The sequence below is a fragment of the Lates calcarifer genome, linkage group LG21 (genome assembly GCF_001640805.2).
Source record: "Lates calcarifer isolate ASB-BC8 linkage group LG21, TLL_Latcal_v3, whole genome shotgun sequence".
Classification (NCBI taxonomy): domain Eukaryota; kingdom Metazoa; phylum Chordata; class Actinopteri; family Centropomidae; genus Lates; species Lates calcarifer.
In genome coordinates, this window is record NC_066853.1 from 18,919,767 (window position 1) to 18,938,080 (window position 18,314).

At 39.9% G+C, this 18,314-nt stretch overlaps 1 protein-coding gene across 1 annotated transcript; it reads left to right on the forward strand.

Annotated features, from left to right (window-relative positions):
- The first annotated feature begins 4,549 nt into the window (after positions 1 to 4,549).
- Positions 4,550 to 18,173, forward strand: LOC108876120 (high affinity cationic amino acid transporter 1-like). The gene is given in 13 exon segments (XM_018665439.2): positions 4,550 to 4,751; positions 10,644 to 11,056; positions 11,143 to 11,301; positions 11,412 to 11,583; positions 11,682 to 11,815; positions 11,900 to 12,122; positions 12,650 to 12,789; positions 13,544 to 13,646; positions 14,133 to 14,221; positions 14,224 to 14,337; positions 14,458 to 14,609; positions 15,135 to 15,243; positions 15,339 to 18,173. Coding segments are annotated over 12 exon segments (1,941 nt in total). The 5' UTR covers positions 4,550 to 4,751; positions 10,644 to 10,686; the 3' UTR covers positions 15,515 to 18,173.
- Positions 18,174 to 18,314: the final 141 nt, after the last annotated feature.

Genomic DNA, 18,314 nt, shown 5'->3' on the forward strand with positions numbered 1-18,314 from the left:
TTAGCTTTGCCAGTAAACATTTTGTGTGAGTCAGTTTTTTAAAAAATCTTTTTGAAACAAACCTCTTTCCCTTAGCAAGGTGTAAAACTCCTGATGGGATTACTTTTAAGTCATTTATGTGCACAACAAACAATTATTCCAAACCTGCACTTGTGTTTGCAGGTCATATTTTAATTTTGACCTCATCGTGTGCAATTTCAGTTTATTCACCCGACTAGTTTTTCCAAAGGCGCGTGAGTGATGCTGAATAACACAATACAGGGTGTAAGCCTAGCTTCAATTTTTCCTTTTAGAGCAGCTTTAAAACTTCTTGAACTGCTGTCATATTGCGAATTGTGTGTAGTTGGATACTGGACCAGACTTCAATAAGAAAAGCCCTGAAATGTTTTGGATGACAAAGGAAGTTATTCACCTTGCACTCTGCACTCCAGAACTTAAAGTTTCAGTTTCCAGGGGTGTTGTGAAATGTCGGTACGGGACTTTACAGAGCAAGCGCCTCAGTGATTCCCCACAACATGATGTAAGGGGGATGAAAGACAGCTCATCAGACTGTAATACTTAAATTTCCATTTCCTAGGCATCCACACTTTGCACTACTTACGCAAGATTATGTGTCTTTGTGCACTGGCATCAATACAAGCAGCTTCTTAATAACAGCTGCTCCGTGAAAAGCAGTTTGGGGAGATCACAATGTAGCTTTTGTCAAGGCTTTTTCACAAAGGTGCTGATTCAATTCTGTGGTAATTTTTGAGGCTGCATTATTGGGATGTTCAGAAGTGATTTTTTTTTCCCCCTCTGGTGCTAGTTCACACCCTGCACATATTCATTAACTAGCTCCTGGATATCTTGACTGCTTACTTAGTTTGGCTGAGTAAATTTGTTCACACAGTGGACAAAATAACAGAAACACCTTACAGCATAATGCAACACTACTGCAGACTATGTTCTCACAACTGAGTTAAATCAACACCTACCTGAAACAGCTGCAGTAAAAGTGTTAGATGCCAAGACATGTTCTATTTCATGTGCAGTTGCAATGCCTGTAGATATGACAGCCATGCAATATGCAGGACATACAGTATATATTATATTGCACATGAGAGGGTTTCACAAGTAACCCTGAAAGCACAGAGTGCACTCTGTGTTGTAACAGTTTGTCTTTTTGTGTTTCTTATGAGCTCACAAGGATAGAAACGCCTAGAGGGAAGATCCTGGAGAATCCAGTATTGTTGTAGTCAGAAGTGGGGCTATGACATGCACAAAGAGGATGTTTTCAGAGTCTGACCCATGAGACTGCACAAGTCAGGAAGGGATTTTACCATGCACACTGCTGCAGCTCTAATACAAAACGCCTGTGATGATATTCTATTCCGTTACTGTGGCTTTCCAGATAAATGCTCGCTTAGGCCGAGACAAGCGTTTTAGAAATGAGAAATGTAAAGTTAATTACACTGAGTAGTGAAATGTTTGCAAGGTCATGTGGCATGTTATCCACTTGCACAGTAGGAAAACAATCTAAATAATCCTGGAGATAAACACAGACTGCTATTTTAGTATTAGCCCTTAAAGTCTAGCATAAACCAAGAAGATCTGAGTGGCAAGTGTCACAGAATGCCATGATAAAAGCAGTCCACACTGTGTATGGTACCTGAAGACTTGCCTTTCTTTGGATGATATTAGACTTTTCAAACAGCAGGGAAAACCAGTGCAATCCAGCACCTGAAAAACCTGCTTTAACAGCATGCAGTCCCCCTCAGAGAATTTCTCTAAAGGCAATTCTGTCCAACCTTTTTCTGAAAATTAAATGTCTTTTAACCCATGCTGAGTCAATTTCTTGCACCTCTAAGGACACATTAGACTATTAATGCCAGTAACTAAGAGAAGTTAGTTGTTTCATTTGCTCTCATTGTTACATGCTACATTGTGAGGAGTATAAAGTTCACCTTACAACATAAGACCGCTTGTTCTTTTCACTCCTGAATATGTGGCACAGTCAAGAGCAGCACAGGTACTTTTCATCATTGTTTTCCAAGAGAGGTAGCCTGTGGTTTTCAGCAACGATCAGCTCCTGCAGATTTGAACGCCTGGGGCACACAGTATGGAACCTGATCCTCGTAAGACCAGCTAGCTGTATTTTTTTCTAGGATGGTAAGGTACTGTCCTCTATAATGTTATAGCCTCCTATGTAATACTTCATGGTCAAAGACTTCATTTCTTGAAGGACATTTAAATGGGATGAATTCTTGGAACCTTAATGGTTATCTGTTTTTGAATTTTAGTGTCATATTAGGATGGGCGCAACAAAAGTACTTACAGTGATAAGACAATTAACAAGTAAGGACAAATAATCAGCATACAGAGGATACCAGATATACCTAAGGTAGTTTTGGAGTAGCCCCATGTTTGTGCCTCTCATGTATTACTGTTATATACAAGTTACAGAGCTAAGCATCCCTTTTCTCTGAAAAATAAATTCCCAGTCTGAAGATACTAACAGAGTTCTCAAAGACTCCTCCTCCCTTCCTCCTGCTGTGAGATAGAAAACCATTTTTAACACATTTTGGAAGACATTTGAAGACATTTGACTGTATTTCTTGTAAAATTTCTTATCTCTTTTTGGAAACACAACAAATATGACTTAATCACTAATTTAGTGTCACATGTACAAATTGAGCATGGAGCATGCACCATCTTTGTTTGACTTGGGAAATGGGAATTGTTTTTGTTTAGTTTTTTTCTAGAAGGGTAAAATGGTCTTTGAGGATTATGTTTTTTTTTAAATATCAGTAGGTATTTACTGGTCAAAAAAAGCAATGCTTAGCTCTGTGACTCGACTATAATGGTAATACATGAGAGGCACAATTTTGGAATTGCTCTTGTGTATACTTTTTCTTTTGGCAGAGGCTTCCAGTGTTTGTGCTATTAAGAAAGGCTAAACATGTGATCAAGGTTTCTCTTTATTGAGAGCATGAAGAGGAAACTGGTATCAATCCTATCATCTAACTCTTGATAAGACAGCCCACAAGCCAATTTCCCAAAAATGTAAGAGTATTCCTTAAATGTCATTATCAGAAGCCTGAGAAGGAAAGATCTCTGGTGTCCTGGGTCAAACTGATTTGAATCTTCACTTTTGATGTGGCTGATATGATTGTAAAGATCATTGGTTCCTGAATCAGACAGTCTTAGTGAAGCGCTCTGCAATCAGCGCGGGAGAAGGGAAGATCAATGAGTGTGATGGGACTGTTGTCAGGCCCAGTGGAGAGTACAGTGTGCTGATATTCTTTTTTGTCATTACACTCAGTTTTCCATCTAATGCGGAGCACTGGCAGCGACTGATTCCGATGCAGATCCTTGGGACCCAAAGTGCCTCTTGTTTTCTATTGTTCAAGGTAATTAACTGCATTCTCCTGGTAACTCATGTCTATTCAGTTCTCATTAAACAGCTTGAATGAAAACCATCAGTACTCCTGAGAAGCTCCTGAGAACCAGCTAGCAGGGAAACACTGGCCTATAGTAAAAACTGCATTAACCCAGAGTCAGCTGGCTGTCTGGCTGTTTATGAAAGTGGTTAAGATAAGTTCATGAGGTGGGGAAACGATCCACCAGAAATGTAAAGATACTGTATCTAAAAGGGAGCAAAATGCAGCAATATCTGGAGAAGGGAGAGTGTGCAGGTGTTTCTTACGAAGTGCTTCCCTCTCTAAGTCCCTCAGGAACCGCATTACTTCAAAATCACCTTAGAGCGCTGACTTCCATTTATCAAGGCGATCCACAATTGGCCCACAGGGTGAGCGGCAGTCAACCGTAAATCTAGAAATGTCAGATAAGGCAGCATATACAGCACTTCTCCTACCAATTATGTCTTAGCAAGCTTTGATACATGTAGTAGTTATAGCCAAAGCAAAGAGGGGAATCATGGAGCAGCCAATACCCAGCTGATCTCAACAACCTTCGTAGTTAGCTTCAGCAAGGCCTAAAAATGACTGATCTAGCTGGAAGGAATCTCTCCATACCAGGCTGGATGGAGCTTAGTCATGACTGGTGTGGCTTCCTTTTATGTCTGCTGAGAAGTTGCTGTGCAGACTGTTGGATCCCCTTATACTGATAATCCCAAATCCTGCTGTAGATTTTGAGCCTATATATCGAGAGTCAGGCAGAAATAAGAGGATCACGACATGGTGCTGCTGCTCCACAGCCACAGCAGGAAACTTAAAAAGAATGGAGCGTAACAGCTTTTTGTTTCCCCCACTGAGTCTTTTGCAACTTCACAAGCAATCCATAATCATCCTCCTGCATTGATGTGAATATTTGTATGCAACAATGAAAGGAAAAGGGGAACAGCAGGGAAAGGTGTCAACATTATGCATACTGATATAGAGCCACATTTTTAAATTAAAACATGACTACGGGGTATGGTGCTGGGTCTGATCGCCATCCAGGAGAGACACACAGGTGGAGCTGGTGGGGCATTTGCTTGTAAAGAGCGCCATCTCATGTTTGCAGGTGGTCCCTGCAGAACATGAGACAGTAAACCTGATATTGTTGTTGTAATCGGGTGGAGCCACAGACAGTTCGGCGAACTTCCCCACTGCGTGAGGGCTGCACCTCCGTACGCGTGTATGCGTCCGACCCAACAAACCATCTGCCACAAATGTCAGGCTGATGAAAGCGTTTCCTGTGACTGTTGTCGGGAGTTGAGTCGCGAGTGAGTGTAGCAGCAGCTTTTTGTAGTCGGCGTCCTCATAAAGAAGGTAAGATGTTAAAAGTTTAACAATCAGAGCTTTTCTCTGAAGTTTCTTGAAGTTTAATTTCTAATCAAATGCAGCAATTTGCAAAGCTTTAGCTATGTATTTTAAAAGAGGGAGGGGGGGCAGCGTGCATGCTTCTCAGCAGTATTCCGCAGTACTCCATAAGGAAGAAGCGCACATGGTCTGAGAGGAACCAGGAACCATTCGGCTGATGCAACATAACCTGAGGGCATCCGAGAGCAGCTACTGTACTTTCCGCTTCATACCAGCAGACATTAAAATAAACGAGTGCAGCGCGGAAATCTTGACTTGTGATCCACTGTTTGAAGGGAATTCGAAGTAGTTTTGTGTGGATGTTTATAGTTTGACCATAACCGAGTGTGAGCATGAGAGGAAACATTGCCTTTTATAGCGCTATAGGATTTCAGGAGTGTCATTCCCACCAAGTGGTGCGGGTGAACTCATATGAACTCCCAGTGTAAATAAATGAAACCTCTCGCTCAGTTTTAGTGTTATTATATGGCTTGATGATATATTTTACCCATTAATTAATGTGGGCACATAATTAAGATATATAGGGAAAAATTTTAATTAATGCAATTTAGTATGTTTCCAAACATCTGTAGATATCTGTGACTCAGTAAAAACCCTGTGTATGATAATGATAAGTTCAGCATCAGTTTCACAAAATCAGAGATTGTCCTCATGCCCAGCTTTACCTGAACATTAAGAGGATCATTTCAGGCTAAAGGGGCCAGCTTTATTTTATGTGTTGATGTATTGATTCCTTAGTGGTTTAGAGACAGGTAATTGTTAAAAAGCTCCCACATGCTCATATGTACACTGAAAATGTTATTGGTCTCTGTAATCATTCCTCTGGTCCACACCGGCCAGGATCCCCTCAGATTCCCTTCCTGATGTGTTTGCAGTGTAAGAGATGCAGGACAAAACAGACCTTATTACATGCAAAAATGAGCCAGAGCTACTTTGAGGTTTCAGAAGTTTGAGTTGGTCAAATCAGGTGCGTGCCTGCCAAAGTTGCTGTGTTGCTGTCCCTCTGTCTGTAGCTCAGTTAGAAAAAGGAAAAAAAAAAAGTATTTTCTTTTCTTTAAATTCTTCAGTAAACTTGTGAAGATTGAAAAAACACAACAAAACCACACACATTACTATTATGTGTTTCTAACAGTTTCTTTAATCTCATCTCCAGTAGTTTTCAATGTTTATCCCACACATTCCAGAAGCTCACAGAATTCCCTGAAACCAATCAAGAAACACTTTTTAATTAAGGACAGTTGTTTTATTATTTACAGCTAAACCAGTTTAAAACATACATTTGACCCATCCCCTTTAAGCTGTACAGCTGATATTTGACTGTGATGTAAAAGTTTGACAAGCTGAGTTTGACACTGAGCTGCTGTTCAGCCAAAACATTTGACTTGCATTCACTTTAACGAGGAAGTGTTCTGTTATGGTTTAGCTTTAACACTCTTTCAGATTATGCTTGTGGTGGTTGTGATTAGAATAGGTCGACTGTCAGCACCTTCAACCACATTTACATTGGTGTCAGGCTTCAAAAACCATATCTGTTAAAAATAGTCTTAGGGCTGAGTAGCACTTGTGGGTGTATTAGAAATTTGTAGTGAGAAGTGTTTATTTGATGCTCCATGTTTTCAGCTGAGTTCACCTTGGAAATGAACAATTATGCCTGTAGAAAAGTTAGAAAAGACATTTAAAAATTACATGTTCCTAACATGTTTAGCCAATTAGGCTGCAACAGTGTTCTTAAAACACATGCAAATGAATTCAAACAAGCATTTGTGCATTTCAAATGAGCAGTATGACCCAAATAAGGCCAAATAAACGTGATTTTTTTTTTTCCAGTGTAGTGACACTGTGGAGAAATGTTACTGGCATAGTGCCAGCCAGTGATTCTTATCTCAGACTGAGGACTGATCCTGCAAATCAGGAACACTTGAACTGTTAACACACTTATGTTAACATATGTAAATATGTAGTTTGTGAAATGCCTGTCAAAAACAGTTTTGGGGATCAGTGCTGTCTTTGGTGTCATCCGGACATTTATAACCTAATCTGAAATCAGAGAGTACAAACCATGAGGAAGGTACAGAATGTAAACACTGAATCAGTGAGAAGCCTGCAAGGTCATGTCAGCTGAGCTCTAACAGGGACTGTTTTTGACTGCGCACCTGGCTTTAAACCAGGGTGTCAACGTCTCACAATCTACATCATGGATGATACTATTATTGGCTGTGTTCTGTGTGTGTGTGTATGTGACAAGAACTGTAGATTATACAGTACTAAATAACAGTTATTGTATCATTTAGTATCTTTAAATGTGACCATTTTCACAAACAAAAGGCAGGATGTTGACTTTTTTTGGTCAACCACTGCAGTGTTGATCATACAAGACTCACTTTGAGGATTAAGAAAATCTCAGCAAAACTCAGGCAACAATAGAAGCTGTCAGTCGTTTTCTAATGGATGGCTGTTGTTAAGTTTTTGTCCTTCGCAGCTTTAATGTCACAAGGTCATTGTGGCCCTAGAGGTGCCACTAAGGCCCAAATCCCTGGGAAGGAAAGTTTGTTTGACTTGTGTAAGCTGTCTGTTTTATGATCGCCCTCACATGGCACTTTGTTTTCTCCATCCCCCGTTACACCACAAGGGCAGGTGGGCTTTTTGTAGTGCTGCGAAATACCCTTGGCATGCCAAGTTGGAGAGCAGTTGTTTCTAAATTGGCTCGCTTGCTGTTGTCTTCTTTAAAAGTCAAGTGGGGAAAATTTTAATCAAAGACAGTCGGCGGCATTTCTCATATTCGTGTTGGAAAAATGTCAAAATGCTTCCTCAAATCTTTAGATAATGTGTTTACACAGACACAGGTGGTTCTGCAGGTGTCCATCTGTTGTATATAATGGATGTGATATTTGCAGCATCATTTGAATTCTGCCAACACAGATATGCAGGTCCAGTATCTAAATTTTAAGGATGTAATATTATCTTTGACATTCATTTACATGGAGAAAATTTTAAAATACTATAATACCATATGTCTAAAAGGCATCTATCTAGTCTGAGACAATTAGCTTGTGGATTGAGGTCCTGCTAATTTAAAATTTGACCTCAGATGTATTTTCTATATACGTTTTATATACAGTTAAGTTGTGTTTGAGGTCTTAGAATTCTGACCGTGTTTACTTCCTCCTGCGTTTTAACAATGTCAAAGCCAACTTAAAAGACGTGTGAAGGAGGAAAAGTATTTTGCTTCAGGCCAAAGAGTGAAGAGCATGTGACTGGCTGCTATTCCAAATTCACCCACATGCCGCAGTGTGTCATGAGCAGATGGGGAGTTCAGTGATTGGCTGAGAAGAGGGCAGGGTCCTTTCCTGCCCACCCTCCTTTTTTTAGCTCAGCCGACGCGTGTCACATCATGTACATGCTACAATATGTGTCTGTGGTGAGTCCTGAACTACTGGCTGTTGTCCCCCCTTTTGACAAATGACAAATGTGACAAATGTTCATCCTTGTGCATCATAAAAAGGACATACTTTTTCATGTCCTACTTCTGCTTTTTTTTTTTTTTTTTTTTGACTGATGTGAGAGATACGCTTTAGTTTACCGATCCAGGTTTGTTTTGGCTTCCACAAGTTGGTTCAGTCAAACTTTTGCCCTGATAAACTGTCTGGTCCCAACTGTTCAGGTCAACATAACCCAGACAGACAACGCAATACAGTTAAACTACAAGTGACTCATTTAGTCCTTGACTCTCATTTTCAGGAGGAGAACAACACAAATCTACACTTCCTGATATGTGGTAGAAATACCCCTCTGGACCTTCATATACCCAAAGCACACAATTAATGTATTTCTGCTGTTAAAATGATAAAAGAGAACAATCAGGTTACAGTTTTGCAGCCCTCTTGTATTCATGACTTGATGATAATCAATACAGCCTGCCAGAATATGGCTCTTGTCACAGCTGCTCTGAGTGTCTGAGTACTGAGGCCATGTGATGTGTCACTGTTCTATTTGTGAGCCGGGCACCTGAATGGTTTGTACACTAAGAGGCGTCTGCATCACGTGTCAGACCAGCGCTTGTCTCTCGTCTCTCTCAGCTTCGTTCATCTGAAGAATGGAAATTAGTCCACAGCTCTGCGGAAAGTGGTTGAGTGGATTTATACGCTGAAAGAAGAGTAACTGAGTTCATCAGTGAAGACAGAGGATCCTGTTTTGTTTTGTGTTGTGAGAGTGAGTACTTGTCTGTACCGTCGGGCAGATCGATAGCCTATCTGTCTCTGCTGTGCTGTTTTAGCAGAGGTTTTGAAATTGGAATCGTGGACTGCCAAGATTATGCCCTGAGCAGTATTTGTGCAATATCACAATGTTATTTTTAATTTATAACACAGTTATGAAATGACTGGCAGCATCATGGTGTAGTGAAACTTTATGTGTGTTTTCTCATCATATAATAACAGTGAGGTCTAAAGTATAACAAGTCTGCACTATTTCAACTTACAGTATCTGTAAGAGATATTGTTCCTGTGGCTATCTTGCATATTTCTATTTGATGTAAGAAAAGTCTGCACTCATTTCATATCTCAAACAGTCTCCTCTATAGGCGAAGAAATGGGGTTTTATTGCTGCCATTATTCTAATCTGGAACTATAGAACTTAATACCAGATAACTGCAATTGAATAAGAGAACAGCCTATCCTGCATTGACAAATCATACTTTTAAAGTAGAATGCATGTCCAATCAGAAGCTGGGTTAGACCTCAGAATAAATGTTGATACAGTACTAATAAAACTTGCATGCAGGTGTGCAAATTCAGCACTATTAAGTATGAAGCTGATGGACTTTACACGATCAAAACTTTGAGCGTGGTCCGAGCCATTTTAGAGATGATATAATGGGGAATAAAATGAGAGTGAGCAGCATTTGGGATCTACATTGTACAGTATATTATTAATAGTGTTACAGTTTATTAAACTAAAATGTTAAAATGTCCACTCTGTGCTACTAATACTATTAATATGTGGTCTAGCGAATGCTAAAAGTATGTATAATTGTGGTACATGCTATTAGTATGTGCTGAATGTATTTGAAATAGTATGTTCTAACAATTCAGACATACAATTTCTAGCATATCCAAGCTTCATGTCAGTGTAAATGTATGTTACATGTGTTACCATGAAAGTGGTTTTTTTTTTTCCAAGTTAAAAAAAAAAAAAATCTCCTTTTTATGCCGTTAATATGTTCATAGACTTTTTAAAGAAAACTGCTATTGGCAGAAAGAATTCAGACTGATCCAAATAAGCAAGGTCATTTCCTTCGTGTCCTGACGCAAGTTTTTAAACAGCTTGTTGTGTAACTCTGTAGCAAGACCTTGTGTCAATCACCTGAATGAAGTGAATGAAGTCACATTGGCACTATAATGACCAGTAAGCTTTTGTATTACAGTGGATTAGTGCCACTCATGTTGCAAAGGACACCGGTAGCAATATTGTCATTTTCATTTTTGTCATGTGACACTGTCCAAATGCTCACAACACTGTCTGTCATCACTGAACAGAAAATTCAAGTCGATCGAGCAGAGGAATTTGGGAGTGTCTTCCCCAACAACAACAAACCAACAACAACAAAAGACAAAAGCAAAGCAAAAAAGAACACAACAAAATTCTACATCAGAACTTTGTGGTCATTGATTTATTCATATTAATCAGCCAAGATATTATTCTTAGAACATCAAATCAAATTTTGAAAAACACTGATATGGAACTGGAACAGTGCCACAGGTTTTTTTTGGTTCTTTTCCTTTGTCTCTTTACAAAGGCTTAGTAAAGTCACACTCTGTCATTCCTGTCTTGTTATGTCAACAGGTAAATTATCTGCTGTAGAGCTTTTGATTGAGTGCCAGCCAGGATGATTCTGGCGACATTAAAAGGCATCGGGAAGCAGCTCCTGCGGGTGAAGGTTGTGGACTGCAACACGGATGAGTCCCGCCTGTGTCGATGCCTCAACACGTTTGACCTGGTGGCCCTGGGTGTGGGCAGCACTCTGGGCGCTGGCGTCTATGTGCTTGCTGGCGCCGTAGCCCGAGACAGCTCTGGACCCGCCATCGTCCTCTCCTTCCTCATTGCCGCCCTGGCCTCTGTCCTGGCTGGTCTGTGCTATGCTGAGTTCGGGGCCCGTGTCCCCAAAACCGGCTCAGCTTACCTCTACAGCTATGTAACGGTCGGGGAACTATGGGCCTTCATCACGGGCTGGAACCTCATCCTCTCTTATATTATCGGTGAGAGACTTTAAATTAGGAAGGAAAGGAGTTGGCTGCTTACACCAGATATTGTTCCATTTACATAAACACTTTGCTCTGCGCAGGAACCTCAAGTGTGGCCCGAGCATGGAGTGCAACCTTTGATGAGCTGATTGGAAGGCACATTGAGGAATTCTGCAGACGCTACATGACCATGAATGCCCCGGGTATCCTGGCAGAATATCCAGACATATTTGCTGTCTTCATCATACTCACTCTGACAGGTCAGGAACAACTCAGATATATCTCTCTCATGTTTAATCTTGTATTTTTTCTTTCTTTGTTTAATTATAGGTGTTTCATCTTTCCACTTGTCTTCTTTAACTGCTTGCAGGACTGCTTGTATTTGGAGTGAAGGAGTCAGCCTTGGTAAATAAAGTATTCACCTGCATCAATGTACTGGTGCTGCTGTTTGTGATCATCTCTGGCTTGGTCAAAGGAAACCTTAACAACTGGAGCTTGAACCCTGAAGAAATCCTCAACGCCACCACCAACTCCAGCCTTAAGTGGGTGAAATGAAGAGCTTATCCCCAAAATGTCGTTCTTAATGATATTCCAGGGGTTTGTTTCAAACAATTAAATGTTTTCCTCCTTTTACTTTCAGTGTGTCTGACTCCTTGCCATCAGAGGAAACTCTTGGTGAAGGTGGTTTCATGCCTTTTGGCTTTTCTGGAGTCCTCTCTGGTGCTGCCACCTGCTTTTATGCCTTTGTCGGGTTTGACTGCATTGCCACCACAGGTGAGAGGAACTACACGTAACTGATAATCATGTAACTGATGAGCCTCAGTACTCTGACATCTCTATCTTATGTTTCCTCCCCAGGAGAAGAAGTGAAGAATCCCCAGAGGGCCATCCCTATTGGGATTGTGGCCTCGCTCCTGATCTGCTTTGTGGCGTACTTCGGTGTGTCCGCAGCCCTCACTGTGATGATGCCTTACTACATGCTAGACAAGAACAGCCCTCTGCCAGTGGCCTTTAAGTATGTGGGCTGGGAGGGAGCCACTTATGCAGTGGCCATTGGCTCTTTATGTGCCTTGTCGACCAGGTAAGTGGCTCTCCTGCAGCCTCTCAGCATGAGAAGTTGTAGAGGACTTGTAATTGTTCTGCATGCATTTTTAGGACTGAATAATTCATGTCGAGGACACTGAGTATAGAATTTTAGTTTTTCGCTGTTTAATTCAGCTCTTAAGTTGAACTAGTTGTAGCGTTAAAAAAGTGGTAAAAACACTTTTTCATGGGTACCGGATAACAGATTCTGGAGCTGATCCTCTGAGAATGAAATTAGTGATTTAGTGATTTTTTATTTTATTTTTTTTTTTGAAACACGTATGCACGACTGATGCTCTTTAACTCTGTTATAATACAATAAATGAGATGATATCACATATGCATGTCATATACAGGTGTTGGCCATGCAGTGTATATACATAGCATTTAAAGTTACATATGCAATTATATATATAAAGAAATTACTGTGTTTTTTCAGATCATTTTTTCATCCAGACACTTGTTCCCTGCTCTAATTGTGTGCATTCACTTGCACGGCATGCTGTTTTCTCTCTCCCATACTAGTTTACTAGGCTCCATGTTCCCAATGCCCAGAGTGATCTGGGCCATGGCAGATGATGGCCTGCTCTTCAAATGCTTGGCTAAAATCAGCCCACGAACCAAAGCCCCTCTAACAGCTACAGTAACATCAGGTGTTGTGGCAGGTGAGGTCACGATCTAAACCCACTAACTGGTTGGGGTTCCTGTCGGAGCCCTACAAGACTCTCGGCACGCATGGCCTCAACACAAACGCTCAGCCAAAACCAAGATGGTCAGACTGCATAAAGACAGTCCTGCAAACGTAATGTTTTTTCTTCAGTTATCGCCATGTAGCAATCTGACACTGCAACACCCTGAGTACAGCATTTATCAGGATGTCAGGCTGAGAATGGCTGCGGTTGAGGCCTTGTGTGAGAAACCAGAGCTCACAAATATTTCATCAAGTTATAAATCTCTGCCCCCTCCACCTCCTCCTCCTCCTTCCTCCTCCTCCTCCTCCTCCTCCTCCTCCCTCCATTGTTGGCATAGTCTCCTTGGCTCCATGTTTCCTCTTCCACGCATTATCTTTGCTATGGCTCGCGACCGCCTGCTCTTCTCGTTTCTGGCACGTGTCAGCGAGAGGAAGACACCCATCATCTCCACCTTGGTTGCAGGGTTTATGTCTGGTAGGTAGCTGAGATGAGGCCAAAGGCAACAGTGCCCCCTTGTGGATGGAGGATGGTGGTAAAATCACATAGGGTTGAAAATAAATGGAGCAATTTTTTTGTTGTTGTTTTTTTTTTAAGTATTGATTTCCCTAAAAAAATATATAAAATGTAAAAATATCTGCCTTATACTGTTGTAAATGTGCTATTTAAACCTGCTGGGTTCAAGTCTTTCATCTTATTGATGTGCATTTTTCTCCTGTGTGTCCCGCAGCTGTGATGGCTTTCCTGTTTGACTTGAAGGACCTGGTTGACCTCATGTCCATTGGCACTTTGCTGGCCTATACTCTGGTTGCTGCCTGTGTGCTAGTCCTCAGGTAGTCCTCATCTCTCTGTGTATATATCCAGTCTAAGCTTAATCAGCCGCTAGGGGATTACCAGGCTGAATAACACCATATTTGTACATCCTCACACTGGGAAGGAAATCCCTAGTCAGCAGTTAATCAGACCAGTCAGTCCAAAAATGTTTGAGTTTCCATTTGTTACTAGATAACTGATCTAAGCTGCTTTGGTGATATCAAAAGCAGTCTTCAAAGACAAGATCGTCGAGTCTTTGAGAATAGAAACTGAATGTTTATCAGAGTCAAATATAATTTTAATGATTAAAAGATAATAATTCAGCAGCTACTGACAATTTGTCAGGCCATTTTTTTGTATTTTAAGCATTCCATGCATGTTACACTAGATTACAGTTGAAACTGAATGAATCATCCCAATCATTTGTAGCATATTTACCATAGAAAACAGCAGTTTTAGGAGTTCTGTCTGTTCAGTTCTGCTTTCTGTCTGGTTTTGTCATGAAGGTACCAGCCAGAACAGCCAAGTGCAGCCTACGAGATGGCCAACACTCAGGACGAAGCTGAGATTACGGAGTCTTATAATGAGGGAACACTGACATGTTACCACAGCCAGATGATCACTTCACCATCAAGAATCTCCTCTTCCCTTCAAACACGGAGCCATCCCCGCTGTCCGGCTTTGCTGTTAACATTTGCACCAGTATACTTGGTGAGAGAGACGTGCACAGCCCTAGAGAGAACTGGATGAAAGTGCCTGACTAACTCACCTGGTTATTGATATAACGCATCATCTGATGTCCCCTCTTTACTGTTTTATTTCTCCGGTCAGGCGTTTTGGTGTGTGTCTTCAGTGTTGTAGCTGTACAAGGAGGGCTGGCACCCTGGTCAATGTCCATCCTTTGTGTTATCATGGTGGTTTGTCTGATTCTCACCCTCATTGTGTGCAGACAGCCACAGAGCAAAGCAAAGCTTGCCTTCAAGGTAAAAGTGTGATCCTTTACCAAAGACTTAAAAGCAAACAAATTTATTGTAGTTTAACTGCTGTGCTGTGAGTGGTGGTAAATCCAGGGAACAGAGCAAACAATGAAAGGGAGAGAATTTGCCCTTACGACTAACATGCTAAATCACTGCACATCTTTTAGACTGTAAGTTTACTTAACATTATTGCAGACTATTTGCAAAGTACACAAGGTTAATTTTTGAATTGACTGCAATCTGTTCAGTTCAGTTCATTATTAAAATCAAATTGCATGAAACTGAAACTTTCTTAAATTTAGTATGCCATTATGGTGAACAATTCATCACCTTTATTTCTGTATGGTAATGCAGTAAGACTCCATGAACTGCACTAAAACATTTTCATGCAGTAATGTAATGAATGGAACCAAATGGCTGACTGGAAAATATGAAATTACTTTAAATTTATAGGGGGCTTGAATTTTTTTTTCTTTATATCCAAGGTTGTAATGTTGTTACTCATTAAACATGTACACTCTCTCCTCACAGGTTCCCCTGCTGCCCTTTCTCCCAATCATTAGTATGTTTGTTAACGTGTACCTGATGATGCAGCTCGACAGAGGAACCTGGCTGCGCTTTTCCATCTGGATGGTCTTAGGTACTGTGGATTTTTGGCCAACAATGTATTTCTACTGTACTTTGTGTTGTTACAAGGAATTTATGTTTTCCATAATATCTCTACACCATTTGTAGGTTTCATTATCTACTTTGGCTATGGCATTCGAAACAGTGCAGAGGCAGTGTTGACCAGGTCTGACACCTACTCACCAGCCTGCACAATAAAAGGAGAACCCATGACCACGGAGAAGGAAGCCTTCCTACATGACGGGCAAAATGCCACCGGAGATGACGACGACGAAGATTCCTGAGGAAACGGGAGGTTCACTAATCTACTCTGGCTGTGTTCTGCATATCAAACATTGACATGTGTTAAGTTCTCAGAAATAGCTGCAAAGCCAGGAGACATATGGAGATTTATATGCACCCCTACACTCAGAGCGCTGAGTTGTTTCCGAATTTGCCTGTTTGATGGCAGACGAAAGGCTAGTTAGATATAAAGGCTAAGTAAACACAAGATGAATCTCCATATGTCTGAAACTGAGATTTTATTCAGAATACTTTTTATTTTCTAGATAAGACATTTTTTAAAAGTATTTTTTAAAATGTTTTGCATTGTGATATGATCAATGTCACTAAACACAAATGAGGCTGTGGATAACAACCAAAGGGAAAGTATTTTTAACAGAGTTTTTTTTTTTTTAGTATGTACAATATGTACAATAAATTGCTAAACTTTATTTAGTTTTTTTAATCCACAGTATATCACAATGATGAGCCCCAGTCATTTTCTTTATTGTAGGAACTTTTTGACAGTTCAGCATTGAGTGTTCAGCAGCTCTCCTTGCTTGAAATTGTTCAACATTTATATATGTGTCCTGTTTACAGAGAAGACACTAAGAATTATGAAAGCTTTTTAATGAATTGAGGCTCACCTTTTTTTTTTTTTTAAAGCAAATTTGCCTGCATTTGGCAGATGTCTTGGTAAATGTCTGTCACTCGTTTTGCTGCATTAGTAGACACAGTGCCGGCTACTGTGTCCAAATCCCATGAAAGATTAGTTCTTAAATCCACATCCTTCTATTTCACACGTAATTAATTGGACTAATTAAGAATCAGTAAATAATAATCCTCAGAAACAGCTAAGAATTTCACTGTATCTTGAGTGCCTTTTGTGAAACATCTCATGATTGTAGGTTTGCCTCAAAGGTACAACTTTGTAGAAATGATGCATTTTGTTACCAAGGAAAGGTAGAGAGCACACCTCTACGCCTATATTATACATGAACTATATAGCTCAGAGAAGCACAGCATGGTGCTATAAATAACCTGGTACAGTACTTCGTTATCAAGCTATCTCTTTGTGAAAGGGTTGATGTTACGTGGATTTGTCTTCTAGCTAAATGAGGGATTTCCTCATGGCAGAGATTTACCAGAGATACACCAGTGTTGTCTCCATCAGGGGAATTGCACTTTTTACAAGTTTTAACAAGCCAAGGTAAAAAAAAAAAAAAAAAAAAAAAAGCTGCTAATGTGAATTGATTTATCAGCTACTTTGGTGGATGTATTTTAAGTGCCTACTTCCCAAATGAATGTTAAGCCTTTAGAGGTATTACTCTTCTCTATGATGAGCTACAGTTGTGAAATATGTATACTGTATTGTTTGTATATAATGTACACTTTGGATTTTAAAATGACTATATATATAATATATAAGAAAAAGGCCATTTTCACTTTTTAGTCTACATACAGCCGTATGGGATGAAGCACAATCAGTCTCTAAAACAATACACTCTCATTTTTGTTTTACTTGCTTTTGTTTTGAAAAGCCAAAAACTCATACTGTGTATTCAGAAGCATATTGTACCAACAGTGACAGTACCTCAAGCAGTAATATATCTGAAAATGCCTCTTGTCCATCAGATGTTATTTACTGGTTATGGAAATGAGAGTTGAGTGCGAGTGTGTGCAGATTCCCAGGGCAGCTAAAATCTGAATGAAATGAGTTGAGGTGTGTGTGTTCACCAAAGACTGAAAATGCAGCAAGGTGAAACTGAGTCCCTTTTAAATGAACACCGTGATTCACTATTTTTGTAGCTGTTCATGTTCCATTGAGAGAAACTATTGATGTAACCTGAAGCCAAATTCTGTTTGATTCAATTGGATTATGTGTTCAAACAATGTTGCTATTTATTGCCAGAGTTACTGAAGTACTATAGATTTTCTAAGTACCCTAAACGTTTAAAACACTAGATAGCTTTGCAAATAGAGGTTGTTGCATATTAAGATATCGAGATTAAGATTGAGCTACAGAAAGATGCAGCTTTCTGTGCACTAATATAACAGAAAACATAAAAGTTTTCTCTTTGTGATAAAATCACATGCATTATTACCTGAAATGCCATCATTTTATTTTGGTCCCTGTTTTTGTAAATACAGTTTTGTTTTTGCTCAAAGGTTACTGCCCTTATTACAACTTTTACCTGTCTGTAACTGTATCACCCTACACCTTTCATCTACAAACTCTTCTGCTGCAAGCATTATGTAAATAACACTGATACAAACTATGCCAACAGTATTGTTGCTGTTAATGGTAAATGAGTTTGTTTGAAAGAACCAGGAAGAGTTATTCATCAGATGAGATGAATAGCTTTTTCCTTTAGAGTTGATACAGTTTCACTGACATCGATTGTGTCTTGTATTAGTGATGCTGGAGTTGCATCAAAAGTCATGTCCACCGTCATCCATGCTCATGAAAGCACAAATAGTTAGAATTTTTGTCCTTGACACTGTCTGTTTCATGTACAGATTTGCATGTTGACCTTATGTATGTAAAGTAGAAATATTATAGTACTGCAAAGTTAGAAACCCTATCAGAGCGGTGAAGGTCAGCTGTTCAGCATTTGTTGTCTTCATATTGGTTGCAGTTTGTATAGTCCCTGCTGTAAATAAATAATGCTGAAAGTTAAAGCCACAGATCTTATCTTTGATTTTTGAGAAATTCCCCTGTTTTTCCACTGTGTTCCAATAACATCTGAATTATTAATGATTTAAGTAATTAATGATGATTTCATGAACATCTATCTCTTTATGACCAAATCGTTTGGATTT